The following is a 23,110-nucleotide window of genomic DNA, read 5'->3' as shown; positions in this document are numbered from 1 at the left end:
TATAATGAAATTCTGTTATAATTTGGAGATTATACGGGGTGATGTTATTTATATATATTGTATAAAATATATGTTGTATTTATTTAAGCTCTTTACATAGAAATTGTCTTTCGTTAAACATATTATTCTTAATTTGAATTTCATATTAAATAATAATACATTAGTATTACTAAAATCATATTTTACTTATTTTATGACATTTAGATAAACTATCTTAAATAGAGGGTTGCTTACACACTTTGCCATATGTATATATGATGGATTTTATACAAAAAATACAATTCTTACTAACATTTGGTATAACTTTATTATAAAAATTAATATACTTTTATAATGAATTTAAAAAATATATACATATGTTTTAATATCGAAGATAAATGACGTCATAAAACTCAAATACTGCACAAATATAAAAAATTAAGAAAGTTATTATTATTACAATCCTTAAATTATATAAATAAGTATTTAATAAGATAGACTAAATACTTATATACTTGTTTCTAATACTATATACCATGTTTTATTAAAATTATAGTATTTACAAAGTTGTATTGTTCTATTTTCTATGCAAAATATATAAATTTATATTGTTTTTAATGAATGTAGATAAATTAAAAAATAATTTTAATGCGTTAAATAACTTTATTTTTATTCCAATATACCTTATTGGATAATTTTATAATATATTTTACGCATAATTTCCACGGTTTAAAACGACAATTAGCACTGAACCCGTATTTATAACCTTAAATAAGTTTTTATATGTAGATTGTTTTTAAAATCATACTTAGTAAATATTAAATATTAACATATAAATAACTATTATGTAAATTTTAAAGTATAATAGAAAACTATGTTTGATTATGTCATTATTTTCCCCTTTAATAGGAGAGAGATAAGATATATTAGCCTTTAATATATATATTTATATAAATATTTGCTAAATATTATACATAATTTTATCTTATATATTCTACTATTATAGTTAATGTATATCATTCACATAATTTATTAAAAATTCTATATTTTATTAATTCTATTATAAAACAGCGACAATATATTATGCGTTAATATGGAATAATCAAATGACATTTAACATGAATTGGGTCTTTAACCATTTCACCATTGATTCATATTTTTAGAATATTAAACCACATATCCCAAATTGAATCTTTAACATATATATAGAATTGATACCTTTATAATGTATTGTTATGTGTCTTTTCGATAAAATTAATATTTAATTATATGAATTTTCCACAATAAAATAATATTTAATATAAGTTATTCGTAGAGTATTTTATTATTTTATATGTATAGGCATATAATAATAACATTATTTTGTCATATTATTTATAATTATTAGAACAAAGCATGAAATTTTATTAATATGCTTATATTTTGTCTTTTAACTATTTTAAATGTAATATATGTATACCTCAAAATATAAAATTTAAAAATGAATAGTGATTAATCTAATATTATACCTTTATAGTAAATAAATTAATTTATATATAACTATTTCTATCAATATTAATTAAAACTTTAACATAAAATGATACTATATATAATCGAAAGTTAAAAGGATAGTATGCCTATATCTATAATATAATCTTTATGTATTACTAAAAATGTTAGATGCATAAAACATCTTTTATAGGTATTGTTGTATTGTCGAACTTCGATTGATATTTTATGAATCTATATTTTATGACTACCTATTATATATTGGTGATATGTTTAATTAATCTTAAAAACACACATATTAATATGAAGATATATTATAATGTAGATAATTGTTCCAAATGAATCATCTTATAATAATACCCAACCTCATATATAATGCTATTATTATATTTCAATTGGCATAGTATAATTTAAATTAATTGTAGCACAAATTATAAGTTTCACTAAATAAAATTTTAATAAAATGAAAAAACATATTATGTTATACATAATTCAATATAACCACATATTAACAAGTTTTATATAATAAATAATTATGATATAGAATAATATGAATTGATATATGCAACATAGACATTTTATTTTAATCATATAAAATCGGCATGAACACTCAATTGTATATATTATACTTTATAGGAAAAATATTATGGGTCCTTTTTCATATTAATGGCAATGCTCCTTTGGGAGTACATATTTTTAACTTCATCTCATGAATAAATATACGGGTATAGCACATATATTTAATTAGTGTTTAAATCATAAAAAATTAAATGCAATATAATACTTAGCCCTAACCCGAATATGGGTTCCACAACATAAAACTATATAAAAATTATGCAAAAATTATTTATTTATAAATAGACAGTTTCTTATCGTATATCAATAATTATTACTATTCCTGAAATAGTCACTACTCTTCGAATTATATATTAATGAATCATTTTCTTCATTATATTTTTTATTTTTTCTCTTAATTTTTGTTTTTGAAATCGTTTCCGAAATCCAAATAATGAATACTAATATAAAATGTTAAGAAACGTATATTTTTTTTTAATGTTTGCATATATATAATATTTTTTTTTTAATTCCTTATTATTTACCTTATAAGAAATTCCCAAAAAAATTGGTATTGCAACAAATATAAGTGCAATTGAAATTAGTGAATAAGTTAGAAGAGGTGGAAAATAACTACATTTATTTTTTAAATTATCATAATCCTTTGATAATATTGAAAATAGTTTACCATATGGATCGTCTTTAGTAATATCAAAATCTTTCTTAAGTTGTTCATATTTTTTAACAAATTCTTCAGTCTTTTCTAAATAACTATTGTAATTTGAATCGTTGTCATCACATTCAGTATACAATTTACATAATGATTTAAATGCATCATAAAATTTAGACATATTTTCATTAGGAATATCTAACACATAGTTATGTTTATTTATAAGATCGTTATAACTACTATAACCATCAACATCATTTATTTTCTTTGTATACTCATAGAAACTTTTCATATCTTTATCGTAAAATTTATTTATATTGGGGAATTGACTGTTTAACTTTTGATTTAATTTATAGCCTAACCACATCATAATATATACAACAATACCAATCTTGCCATCTGCATAATACGAAAAAACTGTTTTACCACCATAAAATGTATCTAATAACCATAAGCACCCACCGTTAACTATATTGTTATAAGTTTTACATTGTTTATCAGGACAGTACAACGTGAGCGTTCCACTTGTAGACATATAACTTTCAGTATCATCCAATTCATCGGGAATTTTCTCCCTCAAACTATCAAACTCTTTACACTAAGAAACAATTTTAAAAAATCAAATAAAAATGTCTATTAAAATGAACGTATTATTAATTTATAGATAGCACAATATCAAAAATGTGTAATAACAAATATTTTTATTCAAGAAATTGTATGTACCACTCTACTAGTTAACATATTGGAGATTTATTTTTAAACTATAAATTAAGTATATCATATTAATTTTATATATTGTATCAGAATAGGAGACATAAAATTGGATTCTCTATATAAAAATTATCTGTAGTTAACCATATTTTATTTTTAGTATTAATTTAAAATTAATATAAAGTGATAATACAATAGTAAGTTTATATATAATTTATTGAAATTATCTAAATTGCCTTAAATTGGAGATATTTGTTTTGGTCATATGTATAACATAAATTATGCTTAAATTTATGATTATTAATAATATCGATTCTAATTTTATTATAAAAATTTAAGGAATTTTATAATGAGTTTAAAATACATTCCCTTATGTCTCAATATATAAAAATACAAATTTGTTTATCATGTTTTAATAAATAGATTTATACCCATGAACACGTAAATATGTAAAAATTAATAAATTTATTATTAATATATTTTTTAAAAGTATATAAATAAATATTTTCTAATATATTTTAAATATTTAATACATGTTTCTAATGCTACATACCACTGTTTTATTAAAATTATAGTATTTTAAAATTAAGTTATGTTACTTACATCTCTATACAAATTAAATAAATTTATATTGTTTTTAATGAATGTAGATAAATTCAAAATTCATTTTAATGTGCACAATAACTTTATTTTTATTCCAATATACCTTATTGGATAATTTCATAATATATTTTCCCATCTTTTCCATTCTTTAAAACAACAATTAGCACTGAACCCGTACTTATTAATATATTTATAAGCTTAAATAAGTCTTTGAATGTAAATAGTTTTTAAAATCATACTTAGTAAATATTAAATATATAACATATAAATAAGTATTGATGCAAATTTTTAAGTATAATAGAAAACGATGTTTAATTAGGTTGTTATATTACCCTTAAGAGGAGAGAGATAAGATATATTGCTATTTTAATATATAAATTAAATTGAATATTCACTAAATATTTTGCACTGTTCATTCTTATATTATATATTTTATTGTTATAGTTATCAATGGATATACATTAAAATAATTCGTTAAATTTTCTATATTTTATTAATTCATGGTAGAACAGCGATAATATAATACATGCGAATACGGGATAATAAAAAGACATTTAACGTTAATTGATCATTTACTATTTTCTCTATTTATTCAACTTTTTAGAATATAAAATTACAAATCCCAAATTTATTTTTAACAAAATATATAAAAATTATGCCTTTATAATGTATTATTATGCGTCTTTTCGATAAAATTAATATTTAATTATATGAACTTTCCACAATAAAACGATATTTCAATATTATTTACTAGTAGAGTAATTTATTATATTATATTTATAGGGGTACAATAATAACGTTATTCTATCTATCTAATTATTTATAACTATTAGAACAAAATATGATATGAAATTTATTAATATACTTATATTTTATTTTTTTAAAATTTTAAATGTAATATATTTATACTTAAAAACTATAAAGCTTAAAAATTAATATTAATTAATCTAATGTTATATCTTTATAGTAAATAAACTAATGTATATATAAGTATCTCTACTATTTGAATTTAAAACTTTAGCATAAAATGATACTATATATAACATAAAATTAAAAGGATTGTATACATATATCTATAATGTAATTTTTTATTAATATGTACATTTTTTATGTATTACTAAAAATGTTAGATGCATAAAATGCATTTTATAGATAACGTTGTATTGTCGAATATCGATCGATATTTTATGAATCTATATTATTACAGTTCAGTTGGATATCATGATTTAAATCAAAATAAATATGATACAAGTTATAAGTTTCACTAAATAAAATCTTCATAAAATATAGAAACATATTATTATATGCATAATTGAATATAATTCTGGGTTATCAAGGCTTATATAATAGGCAATTATGATATTGAATAATACGACTTCATATATAGTCAAGATCTATATTAATATATACAATTTAGACATTTTATTTTAATCATATTAAATCGGCATGAACACTCAATTATATATATTATAACTTATAAAATATATTATGTAACCCCGTTCATATTAACTTATGCCCATTTTGGGTTGCATATTTAGACCTTTAAATTTCTTCTTGAAATTAAACATACGGAATGACACATGTATTAAATTAGTGTTTAAATTATAAAAAATTAGATAAATATATAATACTTAGCCCTAACCCGAATATGGGTCCCATAAGCACAACCCTAACCCACAACATAAAAACTATATAAAATTATGCAAAAATTACTTTCCAATAGACAGTTTATTAAAATATATAAATTATTATTAATATTCGAATCATATATTATTGGTTCATTTTCTTCTTTATATTTTTTATTCTTTCTCTTATTTGTTGTTTTTTAAATCGTTTCCAAAATCCAAGTAACGAATACTAATATAAAAATTTAAAAAAATCTATAATTTATTTATATTCACAAATTAATCAATGCTGAATATATTGTTTAATTAACTTATTATTTACCTTATATGTAATTCCCAAGAAAATCGATACGGTAACAAATATAAATGCAATTGGAATTAGTGTGCTTTTTATTACAAATTTTCGTGAATATGTTGGAAGTGATGGAAAGTTGCTAGATTGAGCATCATTACATATATTTTTAAACCTATTATAATCATGTGATAATGTAGATAATAATTGATTATATGGGCTGTCTTTACCATTATTATAATCTTCATTAAGTTCATCATATTTTTTAACAAAATTTTTAGCATCTTTCAAATAATTCTTGCAATCTGGTTTTGTTGTATCAAATCTATTATACATATTACATAATTCATTAAATGCATGATAAAATCTAGACATATCTTTAATACCAATACTCATCAAATTTTCTTTTTTATCTATAAGATCCTTATAACTATCATAAGCAGTAACATCCTTTATTTTATTGTTATACTTCGCATCATCCTTTATATATTTATCATAAAAATCATTTAGATTACTGATTCCCTCATGTGATTTTAGGCTTAATATATAACTTAACCATATTATAATGTACTCAGTAATATTGATATTATTTTTTGAATTTGTCTTAAACGTGTCAGAGCTCCCAAAGAGTTCATTAAACAAATATAAACACGCAGCATTAATTTTATCGAGATCAATATCACATATTTGATTATTACAATATTCTTTGAAATTCTGACTATTTATAAATCTATATTTTCTATTATTTGGTTCATATATAAAATTCGTTCTTACAAAAACGAACTTACCCCACTAAAAAAACATTTAAAAAAATTATTAGAAATTTGCATTATTGAAAATATTATTAAAATAAAGTTTAATGATATTTATATATAATACGATATCAAAAAGTGTAAAGGAAAACATTTTTATTAAAGAAAATGTATATACCATATATTCATTCATTATAATCAGATTTTATTTTTGGTTTGTAAATTGAGTAGAAGCATGTTCTTTTATATGTACTGCACCAAATGTGTGATGCAAATACTTTAACCCAATATATATCAGCTGTCTGTAGTTAAATATTTTATATGTTTTTCAATAATTAAATTAATATGGAATAATAAAATAATGTTATTACTAAAGAAACGTTCTATTTGTGTTTATGCTAATTAACTAAGTTACCTTAAATAGAGAGTTGCTTAATACAATTTTTATTATATATATATGCAATAAATTTTATACAAAAAATGATATTCTTACTAACATCTGGTATATCTTTATTATAAAAATGGATATCCTTCTATAAAGAATTTAAAGTATTTTTTAACATAAAAAAGGAATATATTTATATCTTATGTTTTGATGATTGTCCTTCAAAAAATTAAATGCTGTATAAATCTAAAAAAATAAAAATTATATTATTACTATAATCCTTAAAATATATAAATAGTCTATTTTTTAAATATATTAAATATTTAAATACTTGTTTCTAATACAATAAACCACAGTTTTATTAAAATTATAATATTTTCAAATTAAGTTATTTTACTTACATCTATATGCAAATTATATAAATTTATATTGTTTTTAATGAATGTATATAAATTCACAATTCATTTTAATCAGTTCTATAACTTTATTTTTATTCCTACATATTCCAATTTAGAAGTATGCCTTATTGGGTAATTTTATAATATATTTTACGCATCATTTCCAAGGTTTAAAACGACAATTAGCACTGAATCCGTACTTATTAATATATTTATAAGATTAAATAAATCTTTGAATGTAGATTGATTTTAAAATCATACTTAGAAATATGAAATATTAACATATAAATAAGTATTGATGCAAATTTTAAAGTATAATAGAAAGCTATGTTTAATTATGTTGTTATATTGCCCTTTTAGATGAGAGAGATAAGATATATTTGTCCTTTTAATATATAATTTAAATAAATATTCGCTAAATTTTCTACATAGTTCATTTCTATCTTATATATTTTACTACTATAGTTATCAATGTATATGTATTCAAGTAATTTATTAATATTTTACATTTTATTAATTCTATGATAAAGAAATGCTATTTTAGATTAAAAAAATGACATTTCATTAAACACTTATAATAGAATATGTGTTAATATAGAATAAAAAGACATTTAGCATGAATCGATTCGTTATCATTTTCTCCATGGATCCAAATTTTTATAATATAAAATCACATATCCAAAATTGAATCTTTAACAAAATATATAACATTGATACCTATGTAATGTATTATTATGTGTCTTTTCAATAATATTAATATATAATTGTATATGATTCCTAAATTTAACATATTTCAGTATTATTTATTGGTATAACATTTTACTAGTTTATATGTATAGGTATATAATAATAACGCATTATATCTATCATATTATTTATAATTATTAGAACACAATATAATATGAAATTTAATTAATATACTTATATTTTTTATTTTAACTATTTTAAAATATAATTTATTTATACCTCAAAACTATAAAGTTTAAAAATGAATAGTTAATAATTTAATATTATACATTTATAGAAAATAAATTAATGTATATAAAGCAACTTTTATTAATACTAATTAATTTTAATAAAAATGTAAAGGGAATACAAAAATATAATAGTATCTACAATTAAAACTTAAAAAATATTATATATAGTGTGATTTTTGTTGTATTACAAAAAATGTTAGATGCATAACATCATGTTGTAGATAATGTTGTATCGTCGAATTTCGATCGATATTTTATGAATCTATACTTTATGATTATCTATTATACATTATTAGTGTGTTTAATTAACATTAAAAATATAATCATTAATATGAAGGTATATTATAATGTAGGTAATTGTTCCAAATGAATCGAATTATAATTTATACCATAATATATAATAATGTTATACAGTTCGGTTATCAAGATAAAATTTAAATCAAAATAATTGATACAAATTAGAAGTTTTACTAAATAAAATATTTTGTCATATAAAGAAACATATTGTTTTATTCATGATTCAATATAGCTCTGGGTTAACAAATCTTATATAATAGATAATAATGGTTCTTATGTATATTAGCCAAAAATAGTAATAAAATATATATGAACTAATTAGACATAAGTATTATAGCTTATAAATATGTTATGCGATCCCTTTCATATTAGCGTATGCCCCTTGTTTGTTGAATATTTGTAACTTTTGAAATTCACCTCGTGATTAAACATACGGGATTGTACATATATTTAATTAGTGTTCAAATTATAAAAAATTAAATGTGATATAATACTTAATCCTAACCCGAATATGGGTCCTACAAACACAATCCTGACCCACAACATAAAAACTATATAAAAATTATGCAAAAATTATGATCAAAAATTGCCTATTTCCAAATGGAGAGCTTCTTAAAATATATCAATCATTATTAATCTTCGAATAATATATTAATGATCAGCTATATTCTGTGTTTATATTCACAAATCAATGCTGAATATATTTTTTAATTGACTTATTATTTATCTTATAAGAAATTCCTAAAAAAATTACTATTGCACCAAATGTCGATAAAACTATAAATAATTTATTTGCTATCGACGAACTTGATGAAATAACTTCAGAAGTTTGTGTTTTTTCTATCGTTGGGAAGGATGAAAACTTGGAACAATTAACACCACTGCATTTTTTTTAAATTATTATAATCAGTTGATAAGCTAGAAAATACTTGATAAAAGGGGCTGTCTTCAGTAATATTAAGATCTTTGTTAAGTTCCTCATATTTTTTAACAAATTCTTTAGCTTTTTTTAAATAATTTTTGCAATTTGTATTTTCTTTTTTATACTCATTATATATGTTACATAAGATTTTAAATGCATCATAAAATTTAAATATAATTATCATATTCATCAAATTTTGTTTTTTATCTATAAGATCCTTATAATCAGTAGCATCTTTTATAGCCTTATACTTTTCATCACTATTTATAAATGTACTATAAAAATATTTTAGATTGTTGGTTCCATCATTATTCTTTAGGCTTAACATACAACCTACCAACATCAAAATGTATCCAACATATTCCTTATTGTTATTTTTAAAATTCATTGTTTCCAGGAATTTTTTATACTTCAATAGATAAATGCATACACAGAGGGTTAAGTTCATCAAAAATGTTGTTACATTTATATTTTTTTGATTCTCTATCAAAAGGGGAATACCAAATGTAAGGTCCATTTTTCGAACGTATTGTATCTAAATCAAATTTGGCTTTATTAAAAAGATGATCAAGATTTTGAAATATCATACAATAAGAATATTTTTATAAAATTTAATAATAATATACAGGCAATATATCATATAAAATTTAAGGTGATCGTTTTTATTTAAAAATAATGTATTTACCACTTAGCCATTGTAATGAAATTTTGTTTTTAATCTGGATATTAAATGACATCGTATCATTTTTATATAAAACCTATATACTATACCAAAATAAGTTATACAATTACGTGTCTTTCTATATAAAATTTTTAGTTAATCATATTGTTAATCTTAAATTAGTATATAATATAGTAGTGTATGGGGAATAACATATTTATTTTTATGATAGTTTAGATAAACCTTCTAAATTTTTCATTTTTTTGAAAAGATTTTATCATACCCATAAAATCATTACACATATCTATATAATCTCGGAATAATAATATATATCATTGTATTTGTAGGTTTACATATGGGAACAAGATGTATTATATATTAGTTTTAATAAAGTGATTCTAACCTTATATAACTGTAAATATATAAAAAAATAAAAATGTATTATATCTCGTTATTCAATATAATTTATTGATATTCGTTATTATTTTATAAGGGATATTATATCTTTTAGTATTATCTCTAGTAAATATAACATACATTTTATTTAAATTATAATACTTAAATATTGACTTAGTATTGTTTATTTTTCTAAATATATTACACATAGTTTTTATATCTGTTTAATTTATCCACATTAATTAAAAGCATTTTTCATAATGTGAAATAAGTTTGTTTTCACCATAATATTCCTTTATACACAAATACATTTAATGAATACTTTCGAGTGGGGTATTTTATGTATCTTTACAGGATTTTATAAAAATAATTAATATACAGTTGATTAATCGAGGTGATTATAAACTTAATAAACCACAGTATATAAATTCGATTTGTAATAATAGTTTGTATATTATACTTTCCATTCTGTTAACCATTAATAAATAAGAAAACTTATTATAGTCTATAAAATGAAGTTGTTTTCATATATTTTTCTTAAACCAATTATTTCTTAATTTTATAATTTATTCACACATTAGTTTAATAATCAATTCATTTGGAAAGCAATATAACATGTTTTTACTTTTTCTTGTGTAAATTTCTTAAAATGACCTAAGTAAATATTATATATTGGATATTTTCTAACAAAATTATATTTAATAATAGGACAATGTTCATTCTAAGGAAAACTATATAATTGCTAATAGAATTAATAATACATGGTTTGATAGTGTTAATACTAATAACATCACATTAAAGCTTACTTAAATAAATGGTGCAACATTTCATGTGATATTTATCCACACAATTTTGATTTTGTCACCTGTTTAATAATATATATAACGGATTTACACCCATATAAGTATATCAAATAAACATAATACATTTGTTCGTATTTAATAATATATTCATCTAATATTGTTGTTGTTTTGGTTATAGCATTGTATACTACTGTGGCATAATTAATGCACTCAATATAATTAATTTAAATAAATGCAGAATATTTTCATGATTCGTGTATGTATAATAGAAAAAATATAATACTCAAACATATTAATTGGAACATAATTTTCCCATAGTATTTGCATTAATATATAATTATATTATTTTTATGTTTAATCAATAACACAATATTTTATATGTGCATATATTCGAATAATAACCCTAATTCTTTATACCCAATTTTTTAATTTTTATAAAAATTATTAAAAACAAAATATATTAGGAAATTTTATTAATACACTTATATATTTCATTTTATTTAATTTAAAATATGATATATTTCATAGTTATATATATAACAACAAACCTTAAATGTTGATGTGTTATATAATATTAAAATTTTATGCCAAATAAACAAATAATATAAAACAACTTATATTCATGTAAATTAAAATTTAAAAGAAGCATAAAATATTCAAATACAAAAAAATGAGCATTATTTATATTAAATTTTTAAAAGTTATTATACATACACTATAATGTATTTTTGATATGAATACATGCATTAAGTATAATAACAAATTCCACATTAGTAATATCATTTGCATAAAATATTCATGTGTTTTAATCATATTTAAATTGCAAGGACAAATCAAATATGAGTATTATATTTTATGAAATATGTTTCCTTTATGGGAATCTATAATATTAATATTCATTTCCTGTTTGTGTTAAAATATTCTTCACATAGATGCTTCAAATTTTGGAATATGACATGTATATTTTTTATAATGTATTACTATATATATTTAAATTGTGTTTTCTATTATAATCGAATTTAGAAAACTTTCATAGACAAATAAATATTATCACATTATAAAAAATTAAATAAAAATATAACTCAAAACTCTGCCATATAATCTTCCTCTATGTGTTTTATATACTTAATAATATCATTTTCTTATCACCTCAATTTATAATTATCCCATTGGCTATTTTCGATGAATGCATTTCAACTTTTCGGTATTATTTTCATCACACAATTTTCTGATCTTTTTCATTTTTTTTTTTTTTTTCTCCTTTTTTCTCCGCCCAAATCCTAAACACTAACATAAAAATAGTAAAAATATATAGTTATTTGTCTTTTATGTATACATAAAATATGTAGTAATACATATTTTTTAATTTTCTATTTAATAATTTGTTATCTATTTACCTTATACATAACTGCTAACATAACGAGTATTGCAATAACTATAAATGAATATAAAATTAATTTGCTTTCTTTAAATAAATTTACTGGAAATCCTTTTTCAAATATACCATTTTGTACCTTTATTTCAGATATGTCTCTTTGTACGTTGATTTCCGAAGGAAGTTTCCCAGTTTCTTGATAATATGTTATATTGATAGAATCCTTTGAGGACTCTTTAGGAACTAGAATTGGTGTTAATTGTTCAGTTTCACTTATTTTCACTTTGTCTTCAAGATCTTTTTCATGGGTTTCACCTTCAAAAATTGTTTCGTGGTTTTTATCTTCACGATTTGTTTCGTGGATTCCACCTTCAGAATTTATTTCTTGGCTTCCACTTTCAGGTTCTTTTTCTTGGCTTACACCTTCAGGATTTGTTTCTGGGCTTCCACCTTCATGTTGTTTTCCATGATTCTCATCAGTTTTTTTGTCAATAGATTCTGTCGATGAAGATAAGGACATTTCTGATGGACTATCAGATGAAGGTAAATCATCTTCCGAATCTTCTAGTTGAATGCTATTATCAACTGATGGTAATGTAACAGTTACTTTATTTGATTGAGTAATTAAATCATTAGCAACATTATTAAATACAGAATAACCCTTTGTTAAGCTAGTTGATGCACTTTCATATAAACGATTTCCATATTTAGTAAGGTTTTTATAAAAAGATGAAACATGCAGTTTATAGAAATCATATAAAACATTCGTTTGTGTGATTTTTTTTATAGTTTCATAGCTCGTCAATGAGTTTTCTTGTGTAGATGCAGGTTGTTCCACATTCTCTATAGTTTGCAACCCTGGCTGTGATATTGTTTGTGGTACTGGTTGTGATTCTAGCTGAGGTTCTGGTCCTGGCTCTTGCCCCAGCTGTGATTCTATCTGTAGTTGTGATTCTAACTGTGTTGGTGATTCTGTCTGTGGTTGTGATTCTAACTGTGTTGGTGATTCTGTCTGTGGTTGTGGTTCTGGGTGTGTTGGTGGTTCTGGATGTGTTGATGATTCTGTCTGTGTTGGTGATTCTGGCCGTGGTTGTGGTAATGGTGGTGATTCTGAATGTGGTTGTGGTTGTGGTTGTGGTTGCGGTTCTGGTTCTGGTGATGGTGGCTGTAATTTCGGTTCTAATTGAGGTAGTTCTTGAGATAGTGCTTGATCTTTTGTTTTCGGTGACAAAATTTCTTTTGTTGTTTCTATAGAAATTCCTTGAAATTTTCCATTATTTTCTGGTTCATTTCCTGAAATTTTTGATGCACCTTCTGAAACTGATTGTTCCTCTCTTTGGATTGATCTTTGATCCACTGTATTTTGTAGTTTGGTGGGTTCTACAATATTCTTCTCTTCGGTTTTATGATCTTTTTGCTCCTCTTGAGTGTTGTTTTCCTCCGGAATTTCGGATATATCCTCATCTTCCAATTGATCATTTGGATCATCAAAGTCAAATATTTTTAAATTTTCCGTAGAATGTGAAATTTTTTCATTCATTTTTGTAAGTTCTAGAAGACGACGTTCTATCTTATTTTTTTTATCAATATCATTCTCAATAGCCAAAGTTCTAAAGTCGTCATATATTTTTTTTAATTTGTCCAATAGATGTAGCTGTGAATCATGTTTAGAAAAGGCCTTGTAAATTTTTCTATATTGATTAAGACACTTGACAGAATACGTATAAATTTTCTTATGTTTTTCATTATTATTATTATAATATGAAATTATATTGCATATATGTTTAAGTAACGTATACAATTCATTCATATACCTAAGATTAGTATCTTTCACACCTCTTACATCATTTAAAATATCCCATTGTCTAAAATTCCCCATAGATGTCTCTAAATATTTTTCATAAGCCGAACTTAAAGTAATTTTATTGACGTCGGCATTTTTTCTGTTTTTAGCTATCTTAAATAAATTATGAGCTAACCACATCATAAAATGTTCATAATAACCGCTTTCTTGATTGTAAAAATTTGTAAACAAATACATGCTCAAGGCACCAATACTTTCAGCCCTATTTGAGCATGGTTTATTATTGGGGCAATATTCACGATATTCTGGCGAGTTGTTAATTTTTGTTTGTATCCCAGTACTACCACTCAAAATTTTATCAGCTTCAAGAAATAACTCACACTAAGAAAATTATATATAAATTAATAAAAATATGTATTCATACAAAATTTGTTGAATAAAATTTAATGTTATTTGTAGACAAATCAAACACAATAAAATTACTTACCACTGTTTCGTCGTCCATTGTAATGAAATTTTGTTCTTTATATGTAGATTGACATCATATTGTTTTTATATAAAATATATATCCTGTAAATGATTCTCCTATATCACATTTATAGTATTAAACCCATTGAAAATTTTAATAATAATTTAAAATTAATATGGAATAATAATACAATAATATTAATAGAGCAATGTTATATTTACTTTTATTATCATTTACTAAATTGTCTTAAATTATGGTTGATTTAATACATATTTAACCATATGTATATATAATACAATTTATGCATAAAATCAATATTACTAATAATATTATACATAATCAATTTTATTATAAAATATTAAGGAATTTTATAATGAATTTAAAAAATATATACATAAACATATGCTTTAATATAGAACATAAACAACGTCCTAAAACATAAATACTGTATAAATCAAAAAATTAAGAAAGTTGTTATTAAAATCCTTAAAAATATATAAATTTTCATTTTTTAAAATATATTAAATTTTTATATACTTGTTTCTAATATTATATATCACTGTTTTATTAAAATTATAGTATTTTCAAATTAAGCTGCTACATGTTCTATCCAAATTACATAATTTTAATAGTATTTTTATTTAATATAGATAAATTCATAATCCATTTTAATGAGTCCGACAAGTTTATTTTTATTACTATATACTTCAATTTAGAATTATACTTTATTGGATAATTTTACAACCAATTTTGCGTACCATGTCCACTGTTAAAACAACAATTAGCACTAAACCCGTTTTATTAAACTATTTATAAGCTTAAATAAGTTTTTATATGTAGATTGTTTTTAAAATAATAATTAGTAAATATTAAATATATAAAATATAAATAACTATTGATGCTAATTTTAAAGTATAATAGAAAACTATGCATAATTAGATTGTTATATTTACATTTTAAATAGGAGAGATCAGATAAGCATGTTTTTTAAGATAAAACTGTTGTCATATAAGATTTACCTATTCTACATAGTTTAATTATGTTTTATATTTTTTACCATTAAAGCTTCCAATTTATGTATACATTAAAAATAACTTAGAATTATTACTTTTCTAAATATATAATTTGCTTTTATATTTTATAACAAACTATATTTAGTTCTATGATGAAAAACAATAGAATTATTAATATTATTTGCTTGGCAGCGTTCATTCTAATATTGCAACATTAAAAAATCACCAAGCCAAAATTATAACATTTCATTTGATGTTTTGTGCATATAATTTTAATCTTATTACAAGTTTAATAATATATATCAACGTATTTGAAACAAATTAATTTAATGATTTTTTCGTATTTAATACTTTATCTATTGTTATTACTATTATGATGTTGTTGGTATATCACTGTATAGTACAACGGAACAATTAGCGCACTCAATAAAAATCCTTTAAATCAATGTACAATATTTCATAGTTTCATAGTTTTTAAATAAAGTATTTTAGAATATATATTATTTCGCAATAACAATATATTTGTAAATTTGTATATATATAATAACATAATAAAAATATTATTAGTTCAAATTAATTATTACATACTTTTTCTGTATATTTTGCATTTATATATAATTGTATATACTTCCCAAATTTAACATATTTCAGTGCTTAGTCATGGGTACAATATTATATACATATTAGAACAATAACGTCATTCTATATATCATGTTATTTACAATTAATAGAACAAATTATTATAACAAAATATTAGAACAAAATATGATATGAAATTTATTAATACACTTATATTTTTTCTTTTAATAATTTTAAAATATAATTTATTTATACCTCAAAACTATAAAATTTAAAAATTAATAGTGATTAATCTATTATTATACCTTTATAATAAATAAATTAATGTATATAGAACTATTTTTATAATTTGAATTTAAAACATTAGGATAAAATGGTACTATATATAATCGAAAATTAAAAGGATAGTATACATATATTTATAATGTAGTTTTTATGTATTACTAAAAATGTTAGATGCATAAAACATCTTTTATAAATAACATTGTGATATCGATTCTCTGTCTATATTATATGAATCTATATTTTATGACTATCTATTATATATTGATAAGATGTTTAATTAGCAATAAAAATATACCCATTAACATGAAGGTATATTATAATGTAGACAAATGTTTCAAATGAATATAATTATAATTTGTATTCATTTATAAAAAAACATGGGCGTCAATATTACTACCAATAAATAATTTTTATAAAATTAACTGGAATTCTCAGATTAAATTAATTATTTTAATATTTAAAAATATAATAGATATGTTTTATTTAAAAAATTATCCATTATCAAAGATATTTTGTAAAACAAATGACAAAAATAGAAAAACAATTATTTTAGTATAATTATATTAAAACAAATATATATATTTATATTATTTTCTTACTTTTATATTTTTATTTTAAATTATTATTTTCTATTAGGTAAAAATAACAATTTTTTTTCTATTATATATAAATGCAAGTATATATGTAATTCCATACGTAACAGGATGTCTTATAAATTTTAATTTGAGTTTAGTCAATTATAAAAATATAAAAATAGCGTATTCATAATGCTATATATTAAAAATATCATATATATAGTATAACTAAAATTATTTATTTTTAGACATTATAATATTAATGATATTCTTGATATTCATTATTTATGAAAACTTCTGTTATTGATGTCGTTTTGTGGTTGAATTATTTAAATAAAAAATGTATTAAACCTATAAATCTGATAAAAACATACATTTTACCGTTTAAATAATAGTTTTTTATATTTATTGGAGAAAATTATTTACTTCAGTTTTAATTATACTTGTCTATATTTTCGGGTTGTTAATTTTTAACTAAAAAAATGCTAATATATATTTTAATATTTTGTTTGTAAAGTTCAAAAATGAATAAATTTTATATTCAAATTGTTTTATTTCTTTTAACCATCTCCATATATATGAACAATAAAACCCTTGCAATTGAACTTGGTCCAGGAGAAGATGCAACACCCGAATCAACATATCATTATCTTACGTAAGACAATACAACAATATATATATATTACATATTTCGTTATGAAAATATTAAATATACACCTGTGAAACGATGTTATAAATACAATAACTTTATTTTTGTACGCATAAAAAATATGTCCATTTTGATCAATGATAGTCCAGAAGAAATATATGAAAAAAACAAGCACTTATTATGTACCAATTCAGAAGAAATTATACAAGCAGGTGAAGTTATGAACGAAGCTGTGGAACTTTTAAAATATCATGCTACAAGTATGGATGGTTATGAATTTTTTAATAAAAATCCTAATAGTAGTATGCCTTTTTATAACAAAAAACATCAAGACTATATAAATATTGAAAAAATTCATTTTAAAGTTGATGATCCAGATGATGTACAAATTAACAAACAATATTAAAGTTATATACCAAATTAAAGAATTATTATAATTTATATACATATATTTTTCTTTGTTTCCATTAGTATAATGAAGTAATAAACATGTTATGGGACCCCGATTATGCCATTTTTTTCAATACTGACTTTGTTAAAAGTATACAAAACATAAATAATTAGTCAAATCACCATATTATTGTTACTATTTATTCTGCATTTCATGTTTTATTATTGCCATTGTTATATGATACTATTTATTGTTTCCCATGTCTTCAAATTTATAATATTTTAATTTACATAATGCCAAATTATTATTTTTTTTAAAGTTACCCGTGTGTACAATCCAAATTTAGTAATGATACAACAACGTTACAAAAAAAAATTCGGACGCCGTCAGAGATATTTTTATGCTTTAGCTACAAAGGTTGAAGTAAGGAAAACGTTCTTTCTATTTCGTTATAAATCGTAATTCTCACATTATTCAAATACACTTATATTAATTTTGTAGATATCAGAAAACAAAACTATAGTAGTCATGACTTCAGCAAATATAAATGATCATAATCCTTCCAATAAAAAATATAAAAACGAAATTGTAAAAAGCGCAAATTTATTCGAAACTGACATTGATTCTGAAGATGATATTAAACAAGGGAAATTAAAAAAAACGTTTGCTAATTTAATTGGATATCTCATTGAAAAAAGAGACAGATATATTCATGTCATCTATGTTGACTCTGTAAGCGATATACAAATTTTAATAACATAACAATTTATTTCAATAATTGTTAAAAAAATATAGTTTTAAATAAATGTGCATATTTATAATGTATGCTATAATTTGCAAAAAATTAAAAATTTTATATATTCATCCATTTATGTTTGTTTTCTTAGATTGGAAGACATTGTTACGGTTTCCTAAAAGTATTATTGGAAAAGCTTTATATATAAACATATATTTCATATATATTTTTCAGAACCGTAATATTAGAGGATTTATGTTAATAAAATTATGTATTCTCATAAATGACATTTATTTATTGTTTCTATTGCTTTCATTTTTCTTATAAAACTCAAAATTTAAATTAAAAAATAGTTATTTTCAAATAATGAATACTAATAAAATGTCAAGAAACGTATGATTTTTTCGTTACTAAATAATTTTATAGACTAATATATTTTTAGAGTTATAGAAAAGGAAGTTATAATTGAAATCAAATGAATCAGTCATACGACACTGTTTTATATAGATTAATAAAATATATATATATATATATATATATTATAATACTACACAAAATACATTTTTTAATTGTCTATATAAGCCAAATTACTTATATTAATATGCAGTTTAATTATTATTTTTAATACTTATATTGAATTTTAAGGTTGATCCAAAGAATTTGAACCCCAAAAAAAACTATTAATTATATTTATTATTCTAAAGAATCATCTTTTCTTTTATAAACATAAAAAATAAACAACAAAAATAAAATAATAAATGGTACAGGATCGGCCTTCATAAGTTTATATATATTTAATAATGGATATTTTTCCCAATAAATGGAATTTATAAACTTTTTATCCTGTTTTTTTTGAGTAGATGAATTTATAAACTTTTTATCCTGTTTTTTATGAGTATATGAATTTGTAAGCTTTTTATCCTGTTTTTTTTGAGTAGATGAATTGGTAAGCTTTTTATCCTGTTTTTTTGGAGTAGATGAATTGGTAAGTTTTTTATCCTGTTTTTTTGGAGTAGATGGATTTATAAACTTTTCACCCTGCTTATTTTGAGCAGATAAATTTATAATTATTTGCATTTGTTTTTTTCGATCAGTTGGGTTTATAACTCTTTCTGTTGTTTCATCTGTATCAAACATATTTATAGCCTTTTTCATGTTTTTTTTTTTCTTCGATTTCTTTCTCCATCCAAATGGCAAATACTAACATAAAATTATGAAAAATATATAATATTTTATAGTGGGGAAATATTTTAAAAATTGTATACTTCGCAATTTTCTTTTTATTTACCTTGTACATAATAGCTAAAGCAATGGGTATTAAAATAATTAGAATTGAAATTCCCATTTTCTTGTATACGTTGAATGGATTATCACCTATTTCGGTTGTTCCATCTCCTGCTACTTCGGATACTGGAATTTCTTGTTCAGTCACTGGACATGACACTGATATTTGAGATGCTTCGTAACCCTTTTGATCAGAATTTCCTTTTTCAGATGGAGCTTCTTGAGATGATGGTGATTTATCTCTTTGGGAATTCTCCTCAGATATACAATTATTTGATGCATAAGTTTCTATTGCTTTTTTAAGTTGATCATTCACATAATTAATAGTTTTATCACCAAAATTTATAATTTTTCCGTAAAAATTTGTTAGTGGTGGCAACGCCTTTTTATATAATTCTTTGACATCATTAGTAAACATAATACTAAAATTTGAACTACACGTTTCAAATCCCCTTTTAATAACATCTATATATCCCAAGGTAGCTTCCTCTTTCTCTAAACCCTTTTGTGTCTTCACTTCATTGAACCCCACAGCTATAACTTTCGATGAACTTGTTGCTTCTTTACCTAATTCCTTACAAGTTTTTATTTTTTCTATATCTATAATTTCTGGAAAACAACTTTTGGTATCATTATCTTTTTTAAATTTCTCATAAGCATTTTTTAAAGTCACTAATACATCACAATAATATTCATCTTCAAAAACTCTCTTTTTTTTTAAAAGAAGTTTTATGTATAGTATTATCCAATTGTTAACAAAATTTGAAAAATCAGAGTAATTTGAAGAATCGTTGTTATATTTAGTAATTGCATTACATAGGTTATTAAGTAACCCATAAAGTGTACGCATTCTATCAATATTAAGTTTCATTATTTTGTCGTTTTTATTGATTTTATCACGATATATTATATAAATTTTATTATTTTTTATAAACGTGACAAAAAAATCTGCCACGCTTCCGTAGCTCCCTGTTTTAATTAGTTTCATTTTATTACTTAACCATAGCATAACATACGTGATATATTCGTTATTTTTATTTTCAGATTCTATATTTTTATTCGCAACGAATAATTTATTAAGTAATAACATAGTAACAGCACTAACTACTTGACCGATAGTATTACATTCTCCTTTCCATGCTTTATTGTTAGTTTGACAATAAGTTTTTATATCACTAGATACTTTATTTTTATCGAAATAATAATTATCAGGCAAATGTTGCTCAATATATTTAAATGTTTCACACTAAGAAAATATTATAAAAATTAATGAAATATGTATTAATGAAATATTATGAAATTTAAGTTAATTTATAAACAATGCAAAAATAATAAAATAAAATTAATTTTATTAAAAAATGTGTATACCACTTTGAGAGTCATTATGCTGGATTTTATTTTTAATCTGTAAACAATTTGTCATAATACTATTTTGTACATAAGGAATGTATTGTAATAAAATATTTTATCCGATTAATGGTCTTCTATATAATTAATATATATTTAAAGAAATTCTATTAGTCTTAATACTAAATTATCGTGCAATTATAACATAATAATAGTATTAAAAAGATATTTAATTTTTATTTATGACAATCACTAAATTTCCTTAAGAGGTTATTTGTTTAACATTTTTATATCTATATATAATACATTTTACACGTAATATAAATTTTTTAAATAATATCTTGAATAACTATAATGCACAAATTCATGGAATGCCATAAAAAAAATAGATTAAATTTGTTTCATATAATAATATATTTATATTATAGGTCTACACATGAAAATAAATATATATTCTCTACCTTTTTAATAAAGAAGTTTCAAAACTTATGTTAATATAAATATATAAAGAATTATAAATATATTATTACTATAACTGTTAAAAGTTATTTTAATTTATTTTATTATTTGAATGTCAAATATTTATATATGATATTATTCTATATTGGATGTTTCATTTTTTAATATCATATCTAATAATATAAAACAAATTACTTATTTATAGAATAGGATAGCACTAGTATTTTTCTAAATAAATTATATGTCGTTTGTATTTATAATATAATTAATATATATTATAAAGCCATTTTATAATATGTAATAACTTTATTTATACACAAATATGCTTTATTAAATAATTTTAGATGTATCTTTTTAAAACTTGGATAATATAAAACTAATTTTAATTTATAAAAGAAGCTATATGAAATTCCTTTCATGTATTTTACTTAAATTTTATAGGTTTATAATTTTAACGTTTGCTTTTTATTTAGTGGTGATAATAAACTTTTAGAAACAATATAACCGATTCTCCCATTATAGTGCACATTTCTACTTATAACCTAAACATATTATATACTACATATTTTATAATAAAAAATTTAATTCAATATAGAAAAATCATATTTTTAAGAAAACTATAGAATCATT

The 23,110-nt window shown here is 21.2% G+C and overlaps 6 protein-coding genes across 6 annotated transcripts; 1 reads left to right on the top strand and 5 right to left on the bottom strand.

The window, feature by feature from the left end:
* Positions 1–2,396: 2,396 nt before the first annotated feature.
* Positions 2,397–3,433, bottom strand: PY17X_0422701 (PIR protein; the record flags this gene model as incomplete). Its single annotated transcript, XM_022957431.1, has 3 exons — positions 2,397–2,483; positions 2,568–3,290; positions 3,416–3,433. The coding sequence occupies 3 exons, from the start codon at positions 3,431–3,433 to the stop codon at positions 2,397–2,399; spliced, it is 828 nt and encodes a 275-aa protein (XP_022810691.1).
* Positions 3,434–5,776: 2,343 nt separating this feature from the next.
* PY17X_0422601 (PIR protein) lies at positions 5,777–6,868 on the bottom strand (the record flags this gene model as incomplete). The annotated part of the gene is made up of 3 exons (XM_022957487.1): positions 5,777–5,863; positions 5,954–6,715; positions 6,854–6,868. 3 exons carry the CDS (start codon positions 6,866–6,868, stop codon positions 5,777–5,779), a joined length of 864 nt encoding a protein of 287 aa, XP_022810692.1.
* A 2,736-nt stretch (positions 6,869–9,604) lies between these two features.
* Positions 9,605–10,042, bottom strand: PY17X_0422501 (PIR protein, fragment; the record flags this gene model as incomplete). Its single annotated transcript, XM_034637742.1, has 1 exon — positions 9,605–10,042. One exon carries the CDS (start codon positions 10,040–10,042, stop codon positions 9,605–9,607), a length of 438 nt encoding a protein of 145 aa, XP_034493387.1.
* Positions 10,043–12,687: 2,645 nt separating this feature from the next.
* On the bottom strand, positions 12,688–15,198 carry PY17X_0422401 (PIR protein; the record flags this gene model as incomplete). Its single annotated transcript, XM_034637741.1, has 3 exons — positions 12,688–12,801; positions 12,912–15,074; positions 15,181–15,198. 3 exons carry the CDS (start codon positions 15,196–15,198, stop codon positions 12,688–12,690), a joined length of 2,295 nt encoding a protein of 764 aa, XP_034493386.1.
* Positions 15,199–18,138: 2,940 nt separating this feature from the next.
* Positions 18,139–19,598, top strand: PY17X_0422301 (fam-a protein; the record flags this gene model as incomplete). Its single annotated transcript, XM_022955334.1, has 6 exons — positions 18,139–18,269; positions 18,408–18,645; positions 18,735–18,804; positions 18,974–19,077; positions 19,156–19,386; positions 19,542–19,598. The coding sequence occupies 6 exons, from the start codon at positions 18,139–18,141 to the stop codon at positions 19,596–19,598; spliced, it is 831 nt and encodes a 276-aa protein (XP_022810847.1).
* Positions 19,599–20,083: 485 nt separating this feature from the next.
* On the bottom strand, positions 20,084–22,057 carry PY17X_0422201 (PIR protein; the record flags this gene model as incomplete). The annotated part of the gene is made up of 3 exons (XM_022955328.1): positions 20,084–20,590; positions 20,679–21,920; positions 22,043–22,057. 3 exons carry the CDS (start codon positions 22,055–22,057, stop codon positions 20,084–20,086), a joined length of 1,764 nt encoding a protein of 587 aa, XP_022810846.1.
* Positions 22,058–23,110: the final 1,053 nt, after the last annotated feature.

Source organism: Plasmodium yoelii (genome assembly GCF_900002385.2).
Source record: "Plasmodium yoelii strain 17X genome assembly, chromosome: 4".
NCBI lineage: Eukaryota > Apicomplexa > Aconoidasida > Haemosporida > Plasmodiidae > Plasmodium > Plasmodium yoelii.
This window is presented reverse-complemented; position numbering and strand designations above follow the sequence as displayed.